The sequence below is a fragment of the Electrophorus electricus genome, chromosome 17 (assembly GCF_041902795.1).
Source record: "Electrophorus electricus isolate QZ-2024a chromosome 17, ASM4190279v1, whole genome shotgun sequence".
NCBI lineage: Eukaryota > Metazoa > Chordata > Actinopteri > Gymnotiformes > Gymnotidae > Electrophorus > Electrophorus electricus.
In genome coordinates this window covers 20954092-20972255 of record NC_137513.1, presented here as the reverse complement: position 1 = coordinate 20972255, position 18164 = coordinate 20954092, and the positions used below count along the sequence as shown (strand labels likewise).

General features: G+C 40.8%; 2 protein-coding genes across 7 annotated transcripts in view; one reads left to right on the top strand and one right to left on the bottom strand.

Annotated features, from left to right (window-relative positions):
* The window catches only part of b3glcta (beta 3-glucosyltransferase a), a 50149-nt gene extending 42421 nt beyond the window's left edge, over positions 1 to 7728 (bottom strand). Inside the window, exon 1 of one of the 4 annotated variants that reach the window (XM_081700012.1) lies at positions 7575 to 7728. In XM_081700012.1, the coding sequence (XP_081556138.1) occupies positions 7575 to 7632 (58 nt within the window). In that variant the 5' untranslated portion in view covers positions 7633 to 7728. The remainder of the gene's footprint in view (positions 1 to 7574) is intronic. The other 3 variants (XM_081700011.1, XM_081700009.1, XM_027028852.3) reach the window with 3 other exon arrangements.
* A 101-nt stretch (positions 7729 to 7829) lies between these two features.
* On the top strand, positions 7830 to 18109 carry hsph1 (heat shock 105/110 protein 1). Of its 3 annotated transcripts, none has more exons than XM_027028851.3 (18): positions 7830 to 7996; positions 9130 to 9187; positions 9329 to 9493; positions 10339 to 10461; positions 10836 to 10910; positions 11012 to 11145; positions 11235 to 11479; positions 12514 to 12742; positions 13153 to 13259; positions 13450 to 13583; positions 13864 to 14075; positions 14429 to 14524; positions 14688 to 14825; positions 15189 to 15314; positions 15628 to 15735; positions 16172 to 16291; positions 16854 to 17015; positions 17593 to 18109. In XM_027028851.3, the coding sequence occupies exons 4-18, from the start codon at positions 10449 to 10451 to the stop codon at positions 17752 to 17754; spliced, it is 2061 nt and encodes a 686-aa protein (XP_026884652.2). In that variant the 5' UTR covers positions 7830 to 7996; positions 9130 to 9187; positions 9329 to 9493; positions 10339 to 10448; the 3' UTR covers positions 17755 to 18109. The 3 variants fall into 3 exon arrangements, with proteins under 3 accessions (XP_026884652.2, XP_081556134.1, XP_026884651.2); XM_027028850.3 differs by lacking the exon at positions 7830 to 7996 and adding an exon at positions 8022 to 8677 and having other exon boundaries at positions 10811 to 10910; XM_081700008.1 differs by lacking the exons at positions 7830 to 7996; positions 14429 to 14524 and adding an exon at positions 8021 to 8677 and having other exon boundaries at positions 10811 to 10910.
* The last annotated feature ends 55 nt before the right edge of the window (positions 18110 to 18164 follow it).

The following is an 18164-nucleotide window of genomic DNA, read 5'->3' as shown; positions in this document are numbered from 1 at the left end:
CTTTTTCCCAAAAGTTATATATTTAGAATTTTCAGCTGATAAACATCCGCTAAACAAGTGCTTTTAAAGCATTATTCTTCTCTAACTCCTACTTCCTGTGTCAGTGAAGGTACCTTCTTTCCTGGAAGGGTCAGTGATGTTTAAGAACTATGATATTTAAAGCAGTATATTGCACAATATGTATATGTATATGCAACCTCTTGTTCAAACCATGGACGTGATGCATCACACTGAAAATTAAATTCAAGATTTCACATCACTTTTTGTTAATATTTATTGCTAAATATTTATTAATAGTCTAGGAATGGTTTGCAGCTGTTGGTTTTGAGAGTTTAATTGGGAGTTATAATTTTCCTTTCAGCGCAAGCATCAACCGTTCTCACCACAGGAGCTGCTCACCCTGTGGACAAGAAAAGTAGCCAAACAGTACAGAAATAACCCCAAAAAGAAGAGCAATTGACAAAATGGAAACATTTGATGAATAGTGTAATCTACATTTGCTACATCAGCTGCCTGTTTTAGTTTAGAACGTAAGCTTCACTTCTGTCTGTCCGAGGAATATTCTAGTTTACCCCTTGGTTATGCTCACTGGAGAAGCTCTGAAAGATCCATGATGCGTGCCCTTGTATCTAGTCCTGCACACAGGAAACTACCTCTGGGTCAGCTGGGAGTTTTCTGACAATCTGACCAAAAAAACAAGCTGAGCAGGAAGGTTAAGCTTTGTAGTCAACAGAAAACCACATGCACCAACTGTAAAACAAACAGATTAACCAGCAATCCCATAAAGATGTCTAAATAACCAAAATAATAACACAAAATCTAACCAACCAGACTAGCATGTGCCATTTGTCAAACAACTAGTTTAAGTAATCACATTGGTTGTTTTACAAACAAAAAATAAAAATCAGAATAGGGTTTCAATTTTTAATGTGGGTGTGTCATGTCTGAATCTGGAAGAGAGACTGATGCAGTGGATATTGAACTAATGATCACTGACTGAGCTCTAATGACATGAAGACATGATGGAAATGTGACAGTGATAACGAAGACTTGAAGTTACAGGGGAAATCTGACGTATGGCTTCAAATTGAAATAATAGGACACTGTGCTGGCATTCCTCACTGATTTTACTTTAAAATTATTAGTCTTTCATTAGGTATAAAGGAATTATAACTGAAACTGTGAAATTCACCATAGTGGGTAACTCAATTATTTCCCAGTCAGTATTTCTAAGCATGTACTATTTCTGAGTCAAAAAAAAAAAAAAGGATTTCTTAACACAGACTAGACCTCTTTAAATAAGGAAGAACTAAACCCCCATTCAAAATAATCCCCTGAAGCAGAGGGCTGAGAGCCACAAACTGTGTCCAGAAATTACAGCTGCACACTCAGTAAACAGGCTCCCATAAAACAGAGACTCGCTTCTCACAGCCTGAACACGGGCGCCGCTCGCTAACAGTCTCACTGTGTGACAGCAGATTAAAAATGCAACATTTGGCTCGAAAACCCTGGCTTCCTACTGGAATACACTCCACGTTCTGCTAAATCTGTCGCAAACTTTAAATCTTTTCATGGCAGCCCCTGGAGAAGGAGAGGAGAAGGAGACGTAAGGTCCTTTTGCCGTCATTCCACATGCTGTCGGCAGGAGGCCACAAGCGCGTGTGAAGCTGCTCCGTGACTTTACTCCTTAGCTTCCGTGTTGTCCGTGACAATAGCATAGGGACTGCCAATACAGACACCAAGCTTTATATGTATAACTTCTAACTAAGCAGCGTTGCTGCGATGTTGTACCCCACGCCCCATGTCAAAGCCATTTCAGGAAGGGAAGAAAGAGGCAATGTCTCCGAGTGAGGCAGAATAATTACATGACAAGCCACATCTCATCTATGTCCCACTGTGTTTGGCATGTTTCAAGGACCCCATAATTGTAAAGAAAAGAAGGAAGAAAAAAACACAACTGATTATCAAAATTACAATGCACGATCAGGGGACTACAATGGATCTGTCATTTATCTCAGTTTACAATGCTCAGGACGATGGAAGAAGTCAAAAGAAATTAGACAAGTGACATTTTTCGGCAGTTAATGTTCCACTTTAAAATTAAAAAGATGAGCTCGGTTGGTTGGGCCTCAGCATCTAGTGGTTTGTCTACTTCTGCAGAGCTACTGCTGCAGAACCTTATGCAGTATTTTGCTAGTAGTTTGAAGGATGTTCTCTGTTACATGTTTTCTCCAATGAACACCAAGGCCCTTGTCTTTGGCTGTGTACATTCAGCAAGAACACGAATAAAAATGATCAATCTACACATTTTAAGATTGGTAACCAAGGACGATATGGCCACATTATGCTGTTGTGAAGGTAGGAGATGATTTCAAGAAGAGAAATTGGACCTTTACAGAAATTGGTTAACTACTGGAGAGCTTTTACTTTTAGAATTATTTTCTTTTAGCCATTCTTTGAGGCACAAGATATATTGGAGACCTATATATTATTTGCTGGTGAGTACAGTTTTTAATTTATCATTATCGGTTCGATGGGTTGTAATTCTCTCCAAGAGATTAAGCCTTCTGTTTAATGTAGGCCTGTATATTACTACTTATAAAGAGATGGTAATCAAAGGTGGTTAGCTTTCCTTTTCAAAGCCCAACCTTTTTAAGAATAATATTCACATCAGATATTTTTTATTTATTTTGCTCTTTACTCATTAAGCAAAGTATGTGATATTGGTAACTGTGTAGATCTGCAATTAAGCTTTTCTTGGGGCTTTCTTGTAGCCACAACAGTTCAAGGCATAAAATGGCACTTAACATTTGAGAAAGGTTAGAAAACAAAATGTAATGAAACCATTTTGTTCTAACTTTGTGTTAAGAACAACGTATGTTTACAATAATTGTGATGTCTGATTTACCCGTGACATGGCTGTGTTAAATTAATAAAAGATCTATTTATAGATTTTAACCTTTCTATCCATTGTACTTCATATAGATTATAGTTTGAGCTTGCTTTAAAATGCATAAAGGTAAAATTATTTAATAATATTTGTATTAGCCAGAACAAGGTGCTAGTTACCGGTTATCATATTGGCCCAAGAAATTTAATACTGGTGCATCCCTAAATTTTATAATGAATTCCAGCTTGTGCATTATCTATCAGTTGTCGGTTTCACTTCTACTGTCTTTAAAATCAATACATGCTTAATAATTACAGGCTCTAAATACAAACAAACAATAAATGAAACAATAACAAGCAAAAACAACATCAGTTTGCTCAGGCCAGAGTGCCACAAACATGGTTATTTCCTCTTCTACCGCCAGCATTAGCTTTTCACATGACGTTACCCCTTCAGAGGGAAAACAAATAAACCAAGAGAAAGCACTAATTAGACCATGAGTGTCAGATGAGAGAAAAACACTTTATTTGTCATGAGATCACAAGTGAGTGTTATGATAAACTTACAATTTTTTCAACTTGGGTATATTTTTCAATTTTTTCAACTTGGGTATTTCATACCCAATATGAAAAATATGCAAATAAGCATATGGGGGGAGATATGCTGGCAACAAGTCTAGTGTAATAATGATGATCTAGTTTTCATTTCCAAAATGTGAGTTAATGCTAATCATACCTGAAATGTTACATTTCTTCTGAAATCTCACTGAATGAAAAAGACATCTTAGCAAGTTAACATTCTGGAATATAGGAAATATTGTAATAATTATAATAAGACTTCCATTTACCCAAGCAGTAAGATATCAATTTTAAGATTACTTAAAGTTAAGAGAAAAGAAAATGGCTGAATAGGGTCATTAGTCTCATAATACTCTTTTGAAAACTTCATAAAGCAGTACAGTTGGCCAACATGAATAAGAACTACATTTAAGATTTTTTCACCAAGGTTTTTTTTTGTGTGCAGTTGCAGGCAATTGTCTTACGGCATAAAATACAGACTACAGCCCTCTATGACCCTAAGTTGCACCTCAGGTTGTGAGTCGGGTCTTAGCTATGAGGTGGAGACACTCATGCCTTAGCTATGAGGTGGAGACACTCAGTTTCTCTGAACCATCATGACTTGTCTTTTCTTCCCCAAAACTTTCCCATTTATCTTTTGATTACACGGTACACTTTGGTCCCATTTTTAGGTATTGAGAATATTAGTCGTATTAAATCTGCGCCAGGAGATAGCACACAGCCTCCTGATGTAAATCCAGGGCTGCGGTTAGCACACATATGCTCTGAATACATTTGTTCTCTTTTACCTACACAGATTTGTGTGTTCACACAAGCTGCTGCTACCATATGGCTCTTTGATGAAATGGCCATGTTGGTGGTTCAAAGCAAAATTGTTGTTCCAGTCCCCAAGCTTTGGAAACATGTTTCCTTCTGTTTTTGACAGCAACAGCAGGTTGTATTGCTTTGTACTTTTGTTGACACTGAAAATGATTGACATGCAAGTCTCCATGGTTCACTGGCTTCAAGAAGCAAACATTCTTTGGGAGAGAAGCATACATTTGGCAAACAGTGATTACCACTGTAATGGGAAGTTGATAGGGAAAAGTGGGATATTGGTTACCCCTTTCCGAGCACTACAACCCACAAATGATGCTGCTTATAACTGCATTGCCGCACTGTCATGTTAAAGTGGGAAATGTGCTGCCTACGTCCACCTGGGTAATACAGCGCCACCTCCAAAAAACTCAGTGATAACTCAAGGGATTATTTGCATCAGATGCCATAGGTAGGACACTTACAATAGGCATTTGGCCTACAGATATCCCTATACAAAAATTGAGATCATAAACACACACAGATTTTATATATATATATATATATATATATATATGACACACACACACACACACACACACACAATTTCACATAATGAAAAAAGGACAACAGCTCAGCTTGGTTACTCTCAATTCAGAAAGTTATCCTTAGTAATGATTTCACAAACCTTGCATTCATGCCAACAGAATATATTTGTGATCCACCTACGGCACTCTGCACAGTGCTGCTGTATCCTTACGTTCACAGGATTTGCCATAGTCTACATGTTTGAGGCATGGACGAGGTAGTATTAACTACCCGTTTATTTCATTCTTATTTACATCATCAGACTAGTGGCCCATGTGAGGATTTTCATCCCTTCGCCAATCTAAACGCAAGGCAGGTAGTGTGGACCAAGCAGATCAGAAACAGGGCCAGGCCAGATAAAGTACAGACACTTCTTACAAGCACTAAAACCTTAGCTCTGTGGGGCAATCAAAAAGTGTGGAACTGTTTCACATTACATCTGGATAATTTATTTAAAAAGATACCCAGTGACGTAGTGCATCCCCTCATTCTTTATGGCACCAGCTGTCACAGATACTTGCATTGCACCACATGGGATCACCTCCAGATAAAACAATAAACCCTCTATGTATTGAATATTATAGCAGGGGTATCAAATGACTGCACCGTTTTCTGTTGAATGCCTCCATGTGCAAAAGCGATCCTGTAAGTGCACATTGAAGGATGACCATCAGTCGCTCTAAAACATTCGCTTATCAAATACCTGGTCCATCTTTATCTGCTTAAATCCCCCCCCTCTGCTTCTCAAGACCTAAGCCAAATCCAAACTCTGCCTTTCAGTGATAGGCATTGCAGAGCTGCATTCCCATTGCCAGTGTGATTTCATGCCATCTCCGGTTTACTGCACTCTCTGCGTAACTCCAGATCCATCCCCAGAATCATCTGGCTGCTCCTGTAACCCACCAGTTAATCAGCTGTTAAATGATGTCGGCTTGACTCGGAGCTCAACAGATTAAAATCCATGGAAAAATGCTTTAGGATGCATGTAATAGGCATTCTTAAATCGCCTTCAGAGGACATAATTTTTTCCTTGCCATTAAACAAGGACTGTTAGTAAAGCACTGCTATAAAGGCCACTAGGTGAAACATTCACATATACACACACAGAGAACACTGCTTTTAAAACCGTCTTTACACATTTGGACCTGCTGACGTCTGTCTTAGCAGGGCATGAGCAATTCACACCTCTACCTGTGGGAACATGGCTAATGTATGTTTTCATTTAAACAGAAGCCGTATTCTGCCTGTCATAAATAATACAGTAAGGGGGCTTCTCCTCCTCAATGAAAGACCAGAGGAGACGAAGCACTTGTGCTTGAAGGGGAAATTATGAAAAATGGGATGAAAAGAAAAACTGTTTTAACTCAGGTGCTGATGATATGTAAAGCAGGTTACTACCACTGGTAATTAATACACCTCTTGAGAGGCAAATTTTCATCTCTCTGTAGCTCTGTAGTGCCGCGAGTCATGATTTCTCAATTCTGGGTAGGACTGCACTCTCTGATCACTTTTTAAGCTCTCTGGGAAAGAGGCAAAGGTGGAATACGAACACCACCATCAATGCAGTGCTTCATTTTTGTTCCCTCTAAATCTACAAGCTACTCAGTAAAAGCATCCACTCAGACTATACGAAGTAGGGCACCAGCACAAATCAGGGCTTGAGAAATCTCATCGTCCTAAAATGAGTCAACCGTAAACATCGGCCCTAACATTTTCTTCCCGTTCCACTAGTCTTTCTTCAGAGGCCAGACAGTCTACTGGAACGTGAAATGTAAAGCGACGCCTGATTACAGAAGAGTACAGATAAGGACGATCAGACTGCTGGTGTGTCCTCCGACAGATACAGATCTTAAGGAGCACACAACTTTTTGTGTGTTCATTAGCTATATTACATTCAACAAAAAAGACGAGGTGCTAATCTATTCACTATATTGCTGACATATTTGTTGATAAGATGGAAATGAATCAGCCAACTGTTGACATAACATTTTTTGATATAAAACATTTTTGATTGTAAGCCAATTTTGATCCAACTCCGCTATTAGCTAGGTCGGTAAGTTATCCTACATCTGCACACTGGGTGTGTGTTGAGCATTTTGGACAATTCTGACTGATGCCACAGTGCACATGAACAATATATGGACCGTTACAGCAGACAGCCTACTAAGGTCTTTTAATTAATGTCTATTATTATTATTATTATTATATAATCTGGCATATCTATAAAATAACGGGCCGTTTACAGTCATCGCTTTCAACTGTTGTGAAGTTAAACTAAAAGAGTAAGTAAATATCCCTCACGCCTGAGAAGTTTGAAGGCAAGCCACGTACACCGAGTGTTTCTAGCAACACATTTGCAAAACGTTCATATTATGGCGAGCCCCTGGGCTTTCGACCAAGTTGGCTAACCTAACCTACTCAAGTTTCAGCCCAAACAAGCCTAAACATTTAGCTAGCAAGCATTCAGTGCTCCAGCAAGCCCAGTGAGCTGGTAGCTATTAGTCTGATAAATCGCACAAAACTGAGGCTTGCTTGGGAAAAGTTAACAAGTAATTAATACCTTGTTACCGTCAGTAACTAGCATGCAATACAAAGTTGTTCACCGTTTCCTCTTGCGTTTCCTCAGTAGAAATGTTAAACATAAAACAAGCTGTTAACTAAACAAAACACCAAGTAGTGAGCACGGACAGTTTTGCGGAGACTTAAGAGCACAGAACACTTACCGAGTGACCAAAACACAAAAGCTGTTTTGTATCCGAAATGGAAGTGACCGCGGTTCATAATGAAACTCCACAACCTCGGTACCGACAGTCTTCACTCCGCTCCGGAGCGTCTGTACTGAGCACTGGCGTGGACACTGACTCTCAGATCATTTGCAAGCGCATTTCCTGTCGAAAAGCGCCTCCGGTGCGCCCTCTTGTGGTCATTTCCACTACGGTTAGGCTTGAGTGAGTCGATCCTTGACGCTGCTTCCCGGTGCATGTACCTCGTAGCTCAGCTGATTTTTTTGTTGTATGTTTGTTTTGCTCGATTGCTGGTTGCTGGTTTGTGGTACCACAGACCATACAGTCTGTCGCTGTACCCACACTTATGTATGTCACAGACTGCATATAGGCTAGGTTAAGAAAGAGAATGGGTCTTCACTGTAAGTAACGTTATAGTGCGTACTAAAACTCAGAAACTTTAATTCAGGTTACGTTACAGTAAATGGAAAAGGTGGACATAACGCTACACGTTGAGATTGACGCTAGTAAACTTGTCGGCAGGCTAACGCTAACGCTAGCAACGTAAATGATAAGTTTATTGAAGAGTTCAGTGAATGCGTGATCTAAACACTTGATACAGTGTGACATTTGCCCCTTTTAAAATGTATTTATTAAGCTCGTGAAGATAACTAAACTAGATACCGAAGCCTTAGGAAGTTGTTATTACTGTTTACAAATGTTGTGTGCGGAAGCAGAAGGCTTATATGTGCCGTGAAGTCCGCGTGTCGTTGCCAGAGCAACCGCGGCTCGGGCGCTTCCTCATCGCTCAGAAAGCTCTGGAAATGAAGACAAGACGGGGTCAGTTCTGGAAACTTCGAGGAGTAAACTAGCTATAAAAGGAGCCGGCGCAGTAGTGAACTCGACCACAACTACTGCGGAGCGTTACCGCTAGCAATATCATAGTCTAGTTTTATTTCTGCACGATATTACTGAGCCATTAGCTGGGTCGTCGCGATGGCTGTCGTGGGGTTTGATGTCGGCTTTCAAAACTGCTACATCGCTGTGGTCAAGAGCGGCGGGATTGAAACGGTGGCAGATGAGTTCACAGAGCGGTGTACGCCGTGAGTAGGCGAGATCCACTCCTCAGACGGGCTGCATTAATGGCTGTTTGCCTCTGTTATGCCTATTCTATCTTAATATAAGTATATATTATAAGTAATATAAGGGAGTAGCTGCAGCTTGTGTCAGGCTACAGTGTGGCGCCACGCCTTACGTTTCTAAATACAAGTGTGATCTAATTCGTTATCCATATGCATGTACGTATTCTTAAATAACAAAGCTTGAACATGCAGTGAGCTACTTTTAGCTCATGTTTCCAAACAGAATTATGCTATTGCGAACGATGTCGTTGTGCTTCGTCCACTGCTGTCATCATAACTTCAGAGGAGGCAGTAATTAATCTGTGCATTATCACTGACCTGCAGAAGTAACAGAGAATTATGGATTCTGTCCTCGTTGTATTGCAATGACTATAATTATAATTATCATTAACGTCTTAGCATATCTCTTATAGAGCCGTCGTGTCGTTTGGTTCAAGGAGCAGATCTGTTGGTAACGCTGCAAGAAACCAGGTAAGGCCCGACTGGTAACCGGTTTAACTCGGACTGTGTTATAAGACCCTGTAGCAGGCCTGTGCGGGTAAATACATCTCGATCTCCTCATATTTATTTACATCTGCCGTCCGAGTTATTCCCTTGTGTAATCTCTTCTAGATTATTACCAATCCTAGGAACACTGTGTTCAATTTCAAGAGGCTTCATGGCAGATTGTATCAGGACCCTGTTGTCCAAACAGAGAGAGCCAATTTACCGTACGATTTGGTACCACTGCGTGGTGATGATGATGATGATGATGCTGATGGGAGAGTTGGTGCAAAGGTAAACTTGCGATTGGGAATTTCCAAGCACAGTACTTGAGCTAGTTTTTTTTAAAGGCTTCTTGTACCTTCACACATGACTTAATGCCCAGTCACAGTACTGTAATTTGTTTGATGTAATACATATAGTAGCTGGATTCATGCAGGTGCAAATTAAACACATCGTTCAATGGAGTGATCGAGGCCGCTGACAGAGTGAAGTCTTGCTATGAGTGTACTAGATCAAGTCTTTGACCAAGACTAACTGATGAGCTGGACAAAAGGCAGTCTAGGGTTCTTTGCTATAAAATAGTGGCAAATGTGAATAACACCCACTTTAGGGTAGTTTCCGAATCTTTTAATGATTGGAAATCCTAAGGATTCTTCACTAGCAACGATAAGTGTTTTTTTTCTAATATTTCAGACTGGGATGAATCAGCATATACAAAAACAGAATTTTCCTATTTGAAGTTGTCCATTTCAGTATTTTATTTTTAGAATTTATCCAGTTGTCAGTGAATGAGCTTGCTAACATCTTGATCATAATCTACACATAATTGCTTAAGGTCGGCCGATATAAAGATCCTCTCTTCCCTTCCTGTGCCTGAGGCAGTCCCCCAGGGGGCTGTAGTGTCCTGTTGGTGTACGCTGTGGGCAATTGGCAACTGCTTCTTACCAGTGTGTAGTTTGGATGTAAAAGTGTCATGTAGTATGTTGACTGACTGATTGTAGTATGTTGATTGATTGCATCCTTGCATACTGAGAGACACTAAGTGTAACTTCATTCATTTTTTAAAACAACATAACCTTTCTTCATTTTTGTTGTTATTAAATTATAACATCAATATCAATATGTTTAATGTCTAGGTTTTTTACCTGGAGAAAGAGCACCAGTTTAGTGTTGAACAGGTTACTGCCATGCTACTGACTAAGATGAAAGAGACAGCAGAGGCCAGCCTACAGAAGAAAGTAGTTGAATGTGTCATCTCAGTAAGTTTTGTGAAAGATTCTCCTGCATCTTTTAAAACTGGTCCTTTGCATCAGCATTTATGTCCTAAAGGTCTCAAAATCTTTTGATTTGTTTCTGTGTACGTTATAAGTGGCATGTAAAAGATAAAATGTTAGAAATTCAGAAAATGCCTTACTGTGCCTGACAAATGTATGTATCCCATACTAACAACCTGCACCCCACCCCGAGTGCATCCCCAGATCGAGTGAATCAGAAATGTTCTCACCATTTTTTCCCATAGACATCACAACTGTGGTAAACACCAGTCAGACTGTTTGTGCATCTTTTTCTTTTCTTTTTTGGCTATGCAAATGATTGTATCATGCGTAGATCCCTTCATTCTTCACTGATTCAGAGAGGAGGTCTGTGCTGGATGCTGCCAAGATTGCTGGCCTGAACTGCCTCCAGCTGATGAATGACACAACAGCAGGTATATGTGAGGTTCAGTACATCCACCCTGCCAGCTGTGCATACCCCCCCCCCATCTCGTGGATGATTATTCTGACATTCTTGCATCATTTATCCTTCCAGTGGCACTGAATTATGGCATATACAAGGAAGACTTCCCAGACCCCAACGAGAAGCCTAAGGTTGTGTTCTTTGTCGACATGGGCCATTCAGCCTTTCAGGTTTCCGCCTGCGCGTTTAATAAAGGGAAGCTGAAGGTGAGCCTGCGTTTCACTGAGCCTCAGTGTTTTACCTTCTACGAGTTGCCATGTACGTCAGGCCAGTGTGCACATTTGTTCTTCTGCAGGTGCTCTCCACTGCTTTTGACCCATATTTGGGAGGCCGCGACTTTGATCAGAGGCTGGTGGAGCACTTCTGTGCCGAGTTCAAGTCTAAGTACAAGTTGGATGTGAAGTCCCGGGTCCGCTCAGTGCAGCGGCTCTGGCAGGAATGTGAGAAACTTAGGAAGCTGATGAGCAGCAACTCTACTGACATTCCTCTCAATATGGAGTGCTTCATGGACGATAAGGACGTGACGGGGAAAATGAACAGGTACAAGCTGCCCTCGACTCGTGAATATATGTCTCGGGAAGAAATCATTGTGGTAGACTTCTGAAACGCTTCAGCTTAAAAAAAAAATAAAATTTGAAGATTTAAGTACTCTCGTGGTTTGGGAGCAGTCTCTTCTGTATCTAGGATTGCATGTGCAATTCAGTTGATTGACAGATATGTAGCTGTAGACATGTTATTCACTGAGCTCAGAGGAGGATGAAGTTCTCTGAAGTCCCTGGCAATTTCCACCAGATATATCCCTGCGGATATGTGTGGGCGATCTGACAATATGCAATTATAATTGCCATAAATTGCATCACATTGTCTGTTTCTGTGCTTTTTGTGGTTATCATCAGTAACATGACATGTTTCATGACATACAAGAAGAGATTTAGATTGATTATAGAGAGCCTGTAAACAAAAAACAGTGGTGTACTGATCAGTGCATGGTAACAAGTGGCCGATTGTATGGCCCATTGTGTCATTATCTTATTGATTTTTATTTGTTTTTACAAGTTTTTCATCCGTTTCCTCTCATACATACTTAATATTTATAAACATCAAATTAAAAAAGCATTATACTCAAAAAGCTCTTCTCCACTCTGCCTGATGGTAACTATATCATCATGCTGTTACACTGTTTACATGGACTCGTGTATTTATGATTCCACTTTCCATCTGTTGCTGTATCAGGAACAAGTGCCTAAGGAAAACAACTGTGACCAGATCAGAAATTAGATCACAAATAAGTTCACTGATAAATAACTTACAAATAAGTTGCTTTACTGACTAATATACCATTGTTATATTCTATTTGTCTTTCTGTTTGTTTATTTAAATGGAGGATTTTGACCAGAGTGTGCACTACCTCACCAGCTTCATGAACTGACACCGTGTAAATTCAATCAGTTAATGACTGTCATTACACCCCCCCCCCCCCCCCGCACAGGTTTGCTGCACTAGAAGACCTGTTGCTACCCAAAAAAAAATAAAAATAAAATTAAAAAAAATCCTGTGTATGTACTTGTGTACAGGGCTAAATTTGAAGAGCTGTGTGCTGACCTGATCGAGAGAGTGACGGTTCCCCTAGTGGCTGTTCTCAAGCAGGCACAGGTGCAGCTGCAGGACATCAGCGCCGTGGAGATTGTGGGCGGAGCCATGCGCATTCCCGCTGTGAAGGCCCAGATCAGCAAGTTCTTCAGAAGGGATGTGAGCACCACGCTCAACGCAGATGAGGCAGTGGCCAGAGGATGTGCATTACAGGTCTGGGCTCTTTCTATCACATGGTGAGATTGAGGACAGGTCTTGGGTGATCTCCCTGTGGAAATCAGCTCTCTACTTGCCCTTTGGTTGTAGTGCGAGGAATCCAGGACTCGGATCATAAGACGCCTTATTCAAATTCAAATTCTGAACGTATCCAAATGAAAACTGACTCATTTTTATATGAAATAGTGTTAACTTGTTACCTATTGATTTAAGACAGGAAATCTAGGGATTGTGGTATGGTGGATCTTGAAGCAGGACAGTCCTGAGGTGGTGTATATTTATAATTTCTGTATGGCAAACTTTGCATCTATGAGTTGCCTGAATTTATGGTGTTTGACCAAGTGTAAGGTAGGAGCAATTCGAATTCATCTGCAGTGTGAAGACTTTTTTTTTGTTCTCTTTTATAGTGTGCCATGCTCTCCCCTGCATTCAGAGTGCGAGATTTCTCAGTGACAGATGTTATACCATTCCCCATCTCTCTGTCCTGGAGCAGCGGAGCAGATGAAGCCATATCGTACGCACTCCTCACAAACGAATAGACCAAAGCATAAAGCACTCCCAGCCTTGCCAGAAAAAAAAACACACACTAATCCACAAATCTAGAGTGATCTCTTAAACTATGTGCACATCTGTTTGAATCTAATGCAAATTTATTTGAATGAGTGCTATGCTCAGCCTGTTTCCTAATTGCTCTCTTTCTCCAGTTGTCATGAGATATTTGGTAAGAACAAGCCTTCACCATCTTCCAAAGTTATCACATTCCACAGAAACAGACCCTTTGTTTTAGAAGCCTTTTATTCGGATCCTGGATCCCTGCCATTCCCTGAGGCCAAGATTGGTGAGAATCACACAATTATATAAGGAGGGGGAAAAGTTTTTCATTTTAATGCAGCCCCAAGTACCTTTTTCTCCCTAACCAGACAAGTCTCAAATAAGGCCTGAACTGTAATAGAAGTTTGATATGGGGGGAATAAAATCCATTGGGAGTCAAAGGAAAAAAAAAGAAAGCTGTTCATTAGAAAAGGCTTTTAAAATGTAATCGAGAAGTGGAATAACTCAGGATGTGTGGGTGAGTGAGTGATACTGCCTCGCAATAATACTCCCACACTGCTTCTCAGGTGTGTTTAAAGTGCAGTGTGTCCAAGACCAGCACAATGGAGAGAAATCAAAGGTGAAGGTCAAAGTTCAGGTAGACGCCAGTGGCATTATGAGTGTCACTTCGGCCACCATGGTGAAGAGGGTCAGCTCTGCAGACACTCAGGCAGACCCCGAAGAAAAAGACACTGAAGAAATCAGCATCCATGATGGCCTGGATGACTCTGAGGGACAGGTGAGAGTTATTGGATTCCTTTGTGGAATGACAAAAATTAACTTATTTTTAATGAAGGATATAATTACAAATAATATTTTAATTTCTTTAGTTCAGTCCTAAATTTCTCATTTTGCCTAATATATAGTAGTGTTATGCTGTATATAGTAATGTGTTGTGACCTTCAGTGAAAGTATCAGAGAGAGATGCAAAAGAACATGTAAGAGCACAATAATAGAAAACAGGGCAAACGCTTCTGTGATTATTTGAGGGTGACAATAGATTAACTTTAGCCGGAGCTATAATGTAAAGAAAAGAAGTATGCATTCATTCATTCAAATGTCCTAGTCAGCGACCTGGGCCTTTGATTCTAGGACAAGACACAGGTCCGGCTAGACATAGAAAAGCAGTCAACAGTCAAGTGTCCCTGTACGGACAAAGACCCGAATCTTGCTTACACACTGCGTGCTGTAAGTGAGCGCTTTCTCTCACTTCCAGCTTGGTGACACACAGTGTTTGCGTATGAGTGTGGGCCCCTGTGAGTGGATGATGCGCACATGTCACCAGTCGTTTTGACTCAGAGAGAAGTCATGTGAGGGTGCCGACACGTGTCACCTTTTTTGCTCCCGACAGGCGAACGCAGAGCCCAACAGTCAACCCCCCAACCCCAAAAAAGCGAAGATGAAGGTCAAACACATGCCGGTGCCTATCGAGGAGGAAAAGACACTACATCTCACCAAGGATTGCCTTAACACCTTCATAGGCTTTGAGGTAGTGTTTGCTTTAAACATTCATGCTGCTTCCCGGAGTTTTGATGAGCTGTTGAAGGCGGGAGAGTCCCAGCTATATGTTCTAGTTCTGTGAGAGATGCTGTTCTTCTGAACCTTAAAGAGGATTTTTGACATTCTGTGATTGATGGTTGCTGCACTTCTATAAGCCTCAGATAAGGAATGAAATGTGCCTTGAAAAAAACAAGCTCTTATCATGTCATTATCTGGAGAAGGTTAAAGATAATCAAACGTGTATTTCTTGCGCTGTCACAAAGCGGCCGTTCAAAGCTGCAGACGAAGGGCAGCCCGTTCTTCTCTCTCGTTTTGAAAGCTGTCTCACCGGTGCCCCATTCCCTCCTCACAGAACCAAATGATCCAGCAAGACCAACAGGAGAAGGAGAGGAACAATGCCAAAAACGCAGTGGAGGAGAACGTGTACTTCTATCGACACAAACTGGAAGGGCCCTATCGCACTTTCCTGAGTGCTGATGTGAGCTAACCAGCCTGCTACACTTACAGACTACACTGCACGGGCACACTGAGTGACAACCATCTGTTTGCTCAATGGGACCCCTTTTATTACTAGTTCACAGGGGGAAAGAGATGCGGCACTCGTGATAATGGCACTCATTTTGAAGTGTCGCCCAGGTCCTTGTTCATTTATTATCTTAGGTTATCTCTGGAAATCAAAATGCCGTTATAAACGACAATCCTGACAGTTTTAGAAAGCATATTGCATCTTAGATCTGCTGGTTTAATCTAGACAAGATTATTTTAATGAAAAAGTGGATTCTCATCCCCAGGACCAGCAGACATTCTCTGGGCTGTTGAATCTCATAGAAGCGTGGTTGTATGATGAAGGAGCAGACCAAGACAAGCAGACATATCTCCATAAACTAGCAGAAATTCACGTGAGTCATTTGTCTGTTTATCATCAAGCAACACACATCTGTTTACTTAGTATTCACTGCATCTCTCTTAAAAACATGTGCAGCTAATTTGTCTCTCAGACCTCCAGTTAATTTGCTTTGCCCTCCTGAAATAAATCAGACTGAGATGGCGTCTTACTGGCACAGAGTTGAGCGCTCATTAGCTGGAAGTGTAAGCACAGCGTAGAGTTTTAATTGACTTGTAGCTTTTTGCCAGCATGTTGAACTTGGCATGGCATGCACCCTGTGGTTTCCAGACTGGAGCCATTTGCATTGAGCTCCCATAATCCCTCTGCAGCTCCAGACTAGCGCAGCTTGCTAATTGGTTGGCGTGCACAAACTTGAGCCCAAACCCAAGTTTGTTTTCATGGCCCCAAAATTTAGGAGACATAAAGCTGCGTTGTTTTCTGCCTTACAGAAGCTGGGTATGCCTGTAAAAGACAGATACCAGGAGTCTGTGAAGAGACCCAAGATGTTCGAGGAGCTCGCAGCCAAGATACACAAATACAAGGCAGTCATGGAAGAGTTTACAAACGGGGTGAGATGCCTCTGTCTGTTTGGCATTTATGCCGCTACTGTGTGCTTTATAGTAGTTCTCTCCCAAGTTGCTGAGCTGAGAAATTGCAACTTCAACTGCATTTGATGAGCCAAACATGTTCTCGTGCTTAATAGTTTACAGTACTCACTGACCCTTTTTTCAACTTTTGTTTTTCTTTCCAAACTTTGCATACCGTGGCACTTAGCTTGCTGGTGTCCCAGATATGATGTGTCACTTAGAATCCTGGCAATTGGTTTTGTTAGAGTAACTCTACATCACAAGCATTGATTCCAACAATAAACAAAAAATTCACCCCCCAAAAAAGCATTTGTTTTATGTACAGTTAAACATCCTGAACATGCTATCAGAGTAAGTGTACAGAAACATTTCTAAGATGACTCTTGAATCAAAAATGTTCCTTTCTACTCTACTGGGTCAATTCTCAAACACAATAAATTCTATAAACGAGGGAGTCGGCATTGTTCAAATGACAAACGGGAGTCATAGTGACATGGTCACACCACAGTGAGCGGTGAAAAACTTGTCTTGCTCTTTGCCATAGAGTGAGTGCTACATCCACATCGATGAGTCAGACATGGAGAAGGTGAGGGCATGCGTGAAGGCCACGCACGATTGGCTGACCACTATGAAGTACTCCCAGGAGCAGCTGAAACCAGAGGACGAGCCAGCAGTGCACAGCACACAGATCTATGAGAAACTGCAGGCAAGTAAAAGCTCCCTCAGCCAGCAGTTGGTCTCACAGCATTTACATTTACAGCGTTTAGCAGATGCTCTTATCCAGTGACTTACAAAAGTGATTTGTCATTTAGTCATAGAATACGTCCTAGCCAGTAGAGTAAGTTAGAGCCCAATATACCCATGAACTAGAATACTGTAGAAATACAGGGTTCAATGCTGATGACTAAAAGTACAAAATACATAAGGTCTATGTATTAAGGTCAGTGATAAGTGCAATAAACAAATGAGTAGTCAAAAACAGCAGAAGCCTACATCATGCCTGCCCTCTGGGTCATAGAGGACTGAATGGCCAGCATCCTCTTGCTGGCTTCATATTCAAAACAAAAGAATGTTGTTTTCTTGGAGTGTGATCTAGCCTTTAAACACGAACTAGAAATGGTGTAGAATTGGGGAACCTTTATTGTTGTTTAGAAAGCGTGACAAATTTCAGGCACACTATTAGTACAGTAGTAATTAAATCATCATTTTTGAAAACATGCCAAAAATCACTTGGACTACATGAAATATGCACATTTACTGATTTGTTTCTATATTTGCAACAGACTCTGGTGAATGTATGTGAAGAGGTGGTTTCCAAGCCCAAGCCAAGAGTGGACTCTCCTGCTGAAGACAGCATGCAAGTGGACCATAATAGCAAGAAGAGTCCAGACAGTGTAACCACAGAGTTTGACCACATTTTACAAAATGGAGAAAAAAACACCTGAGAAGACTCAAATCAGCCTGTGAAGCAATGGACACGCTCGTGTGTGTGTGTGTGTGTGTGTTTTTCACATCTGTCTTTTGAAAGTCATAGTTGTAATCCCTGCTCTATAGTGTGTTCACTCTGTTGTAGAGTACTTGTCTGTACTTTTTCTTAAATTGTTATGAACCTTTTTTCATTTGCTTTTGATATAACAAAGCTGAGTGGATGCTTAACCAAGTAAATTAATTTATAAGAAATGCGTGTCAACCATTTTTGGGTACAGGTTTCAATCCAACCTCTCCATTGTAAGCTTACAAATTTCACAAACCCAAGTGCATGTTCCCCTACAAATAGAAATAAAACAAACTGCTCTTAAATATTTCCGTTTTTAAAATTAACAGTAAACTTCATTAAAAAGTTATATTCTAGTCT

What these genes read in the sequence shown, in the direction of transcription:
- hsph1 (XM_027028850.3), top strand. Translation starts at nt 8,571, where the DNA reads ATGGCTGTCGTGGGGTTTGATGTCGGCTTTCAAAACTGCTACATCGCT. An exon ending in ATGGGAGAGTTGGTGCAAAG is followed by an intron (nt 9,494 to 10,338) that starts GTAAACTTGCGA and finishes TTTAATGTCTAG; the next exon opens with GTTTTTTACCTGGAGAAAGA. An exon ending in AGATCTATGAGAAACTGCAG is followed by an intron (nt 17,016 to 17,592) that starts GCAAGTAAAAGC and finishes TATTTGCAACAG; the next exon opens with ACTCTGGTGAATGTATGTGA.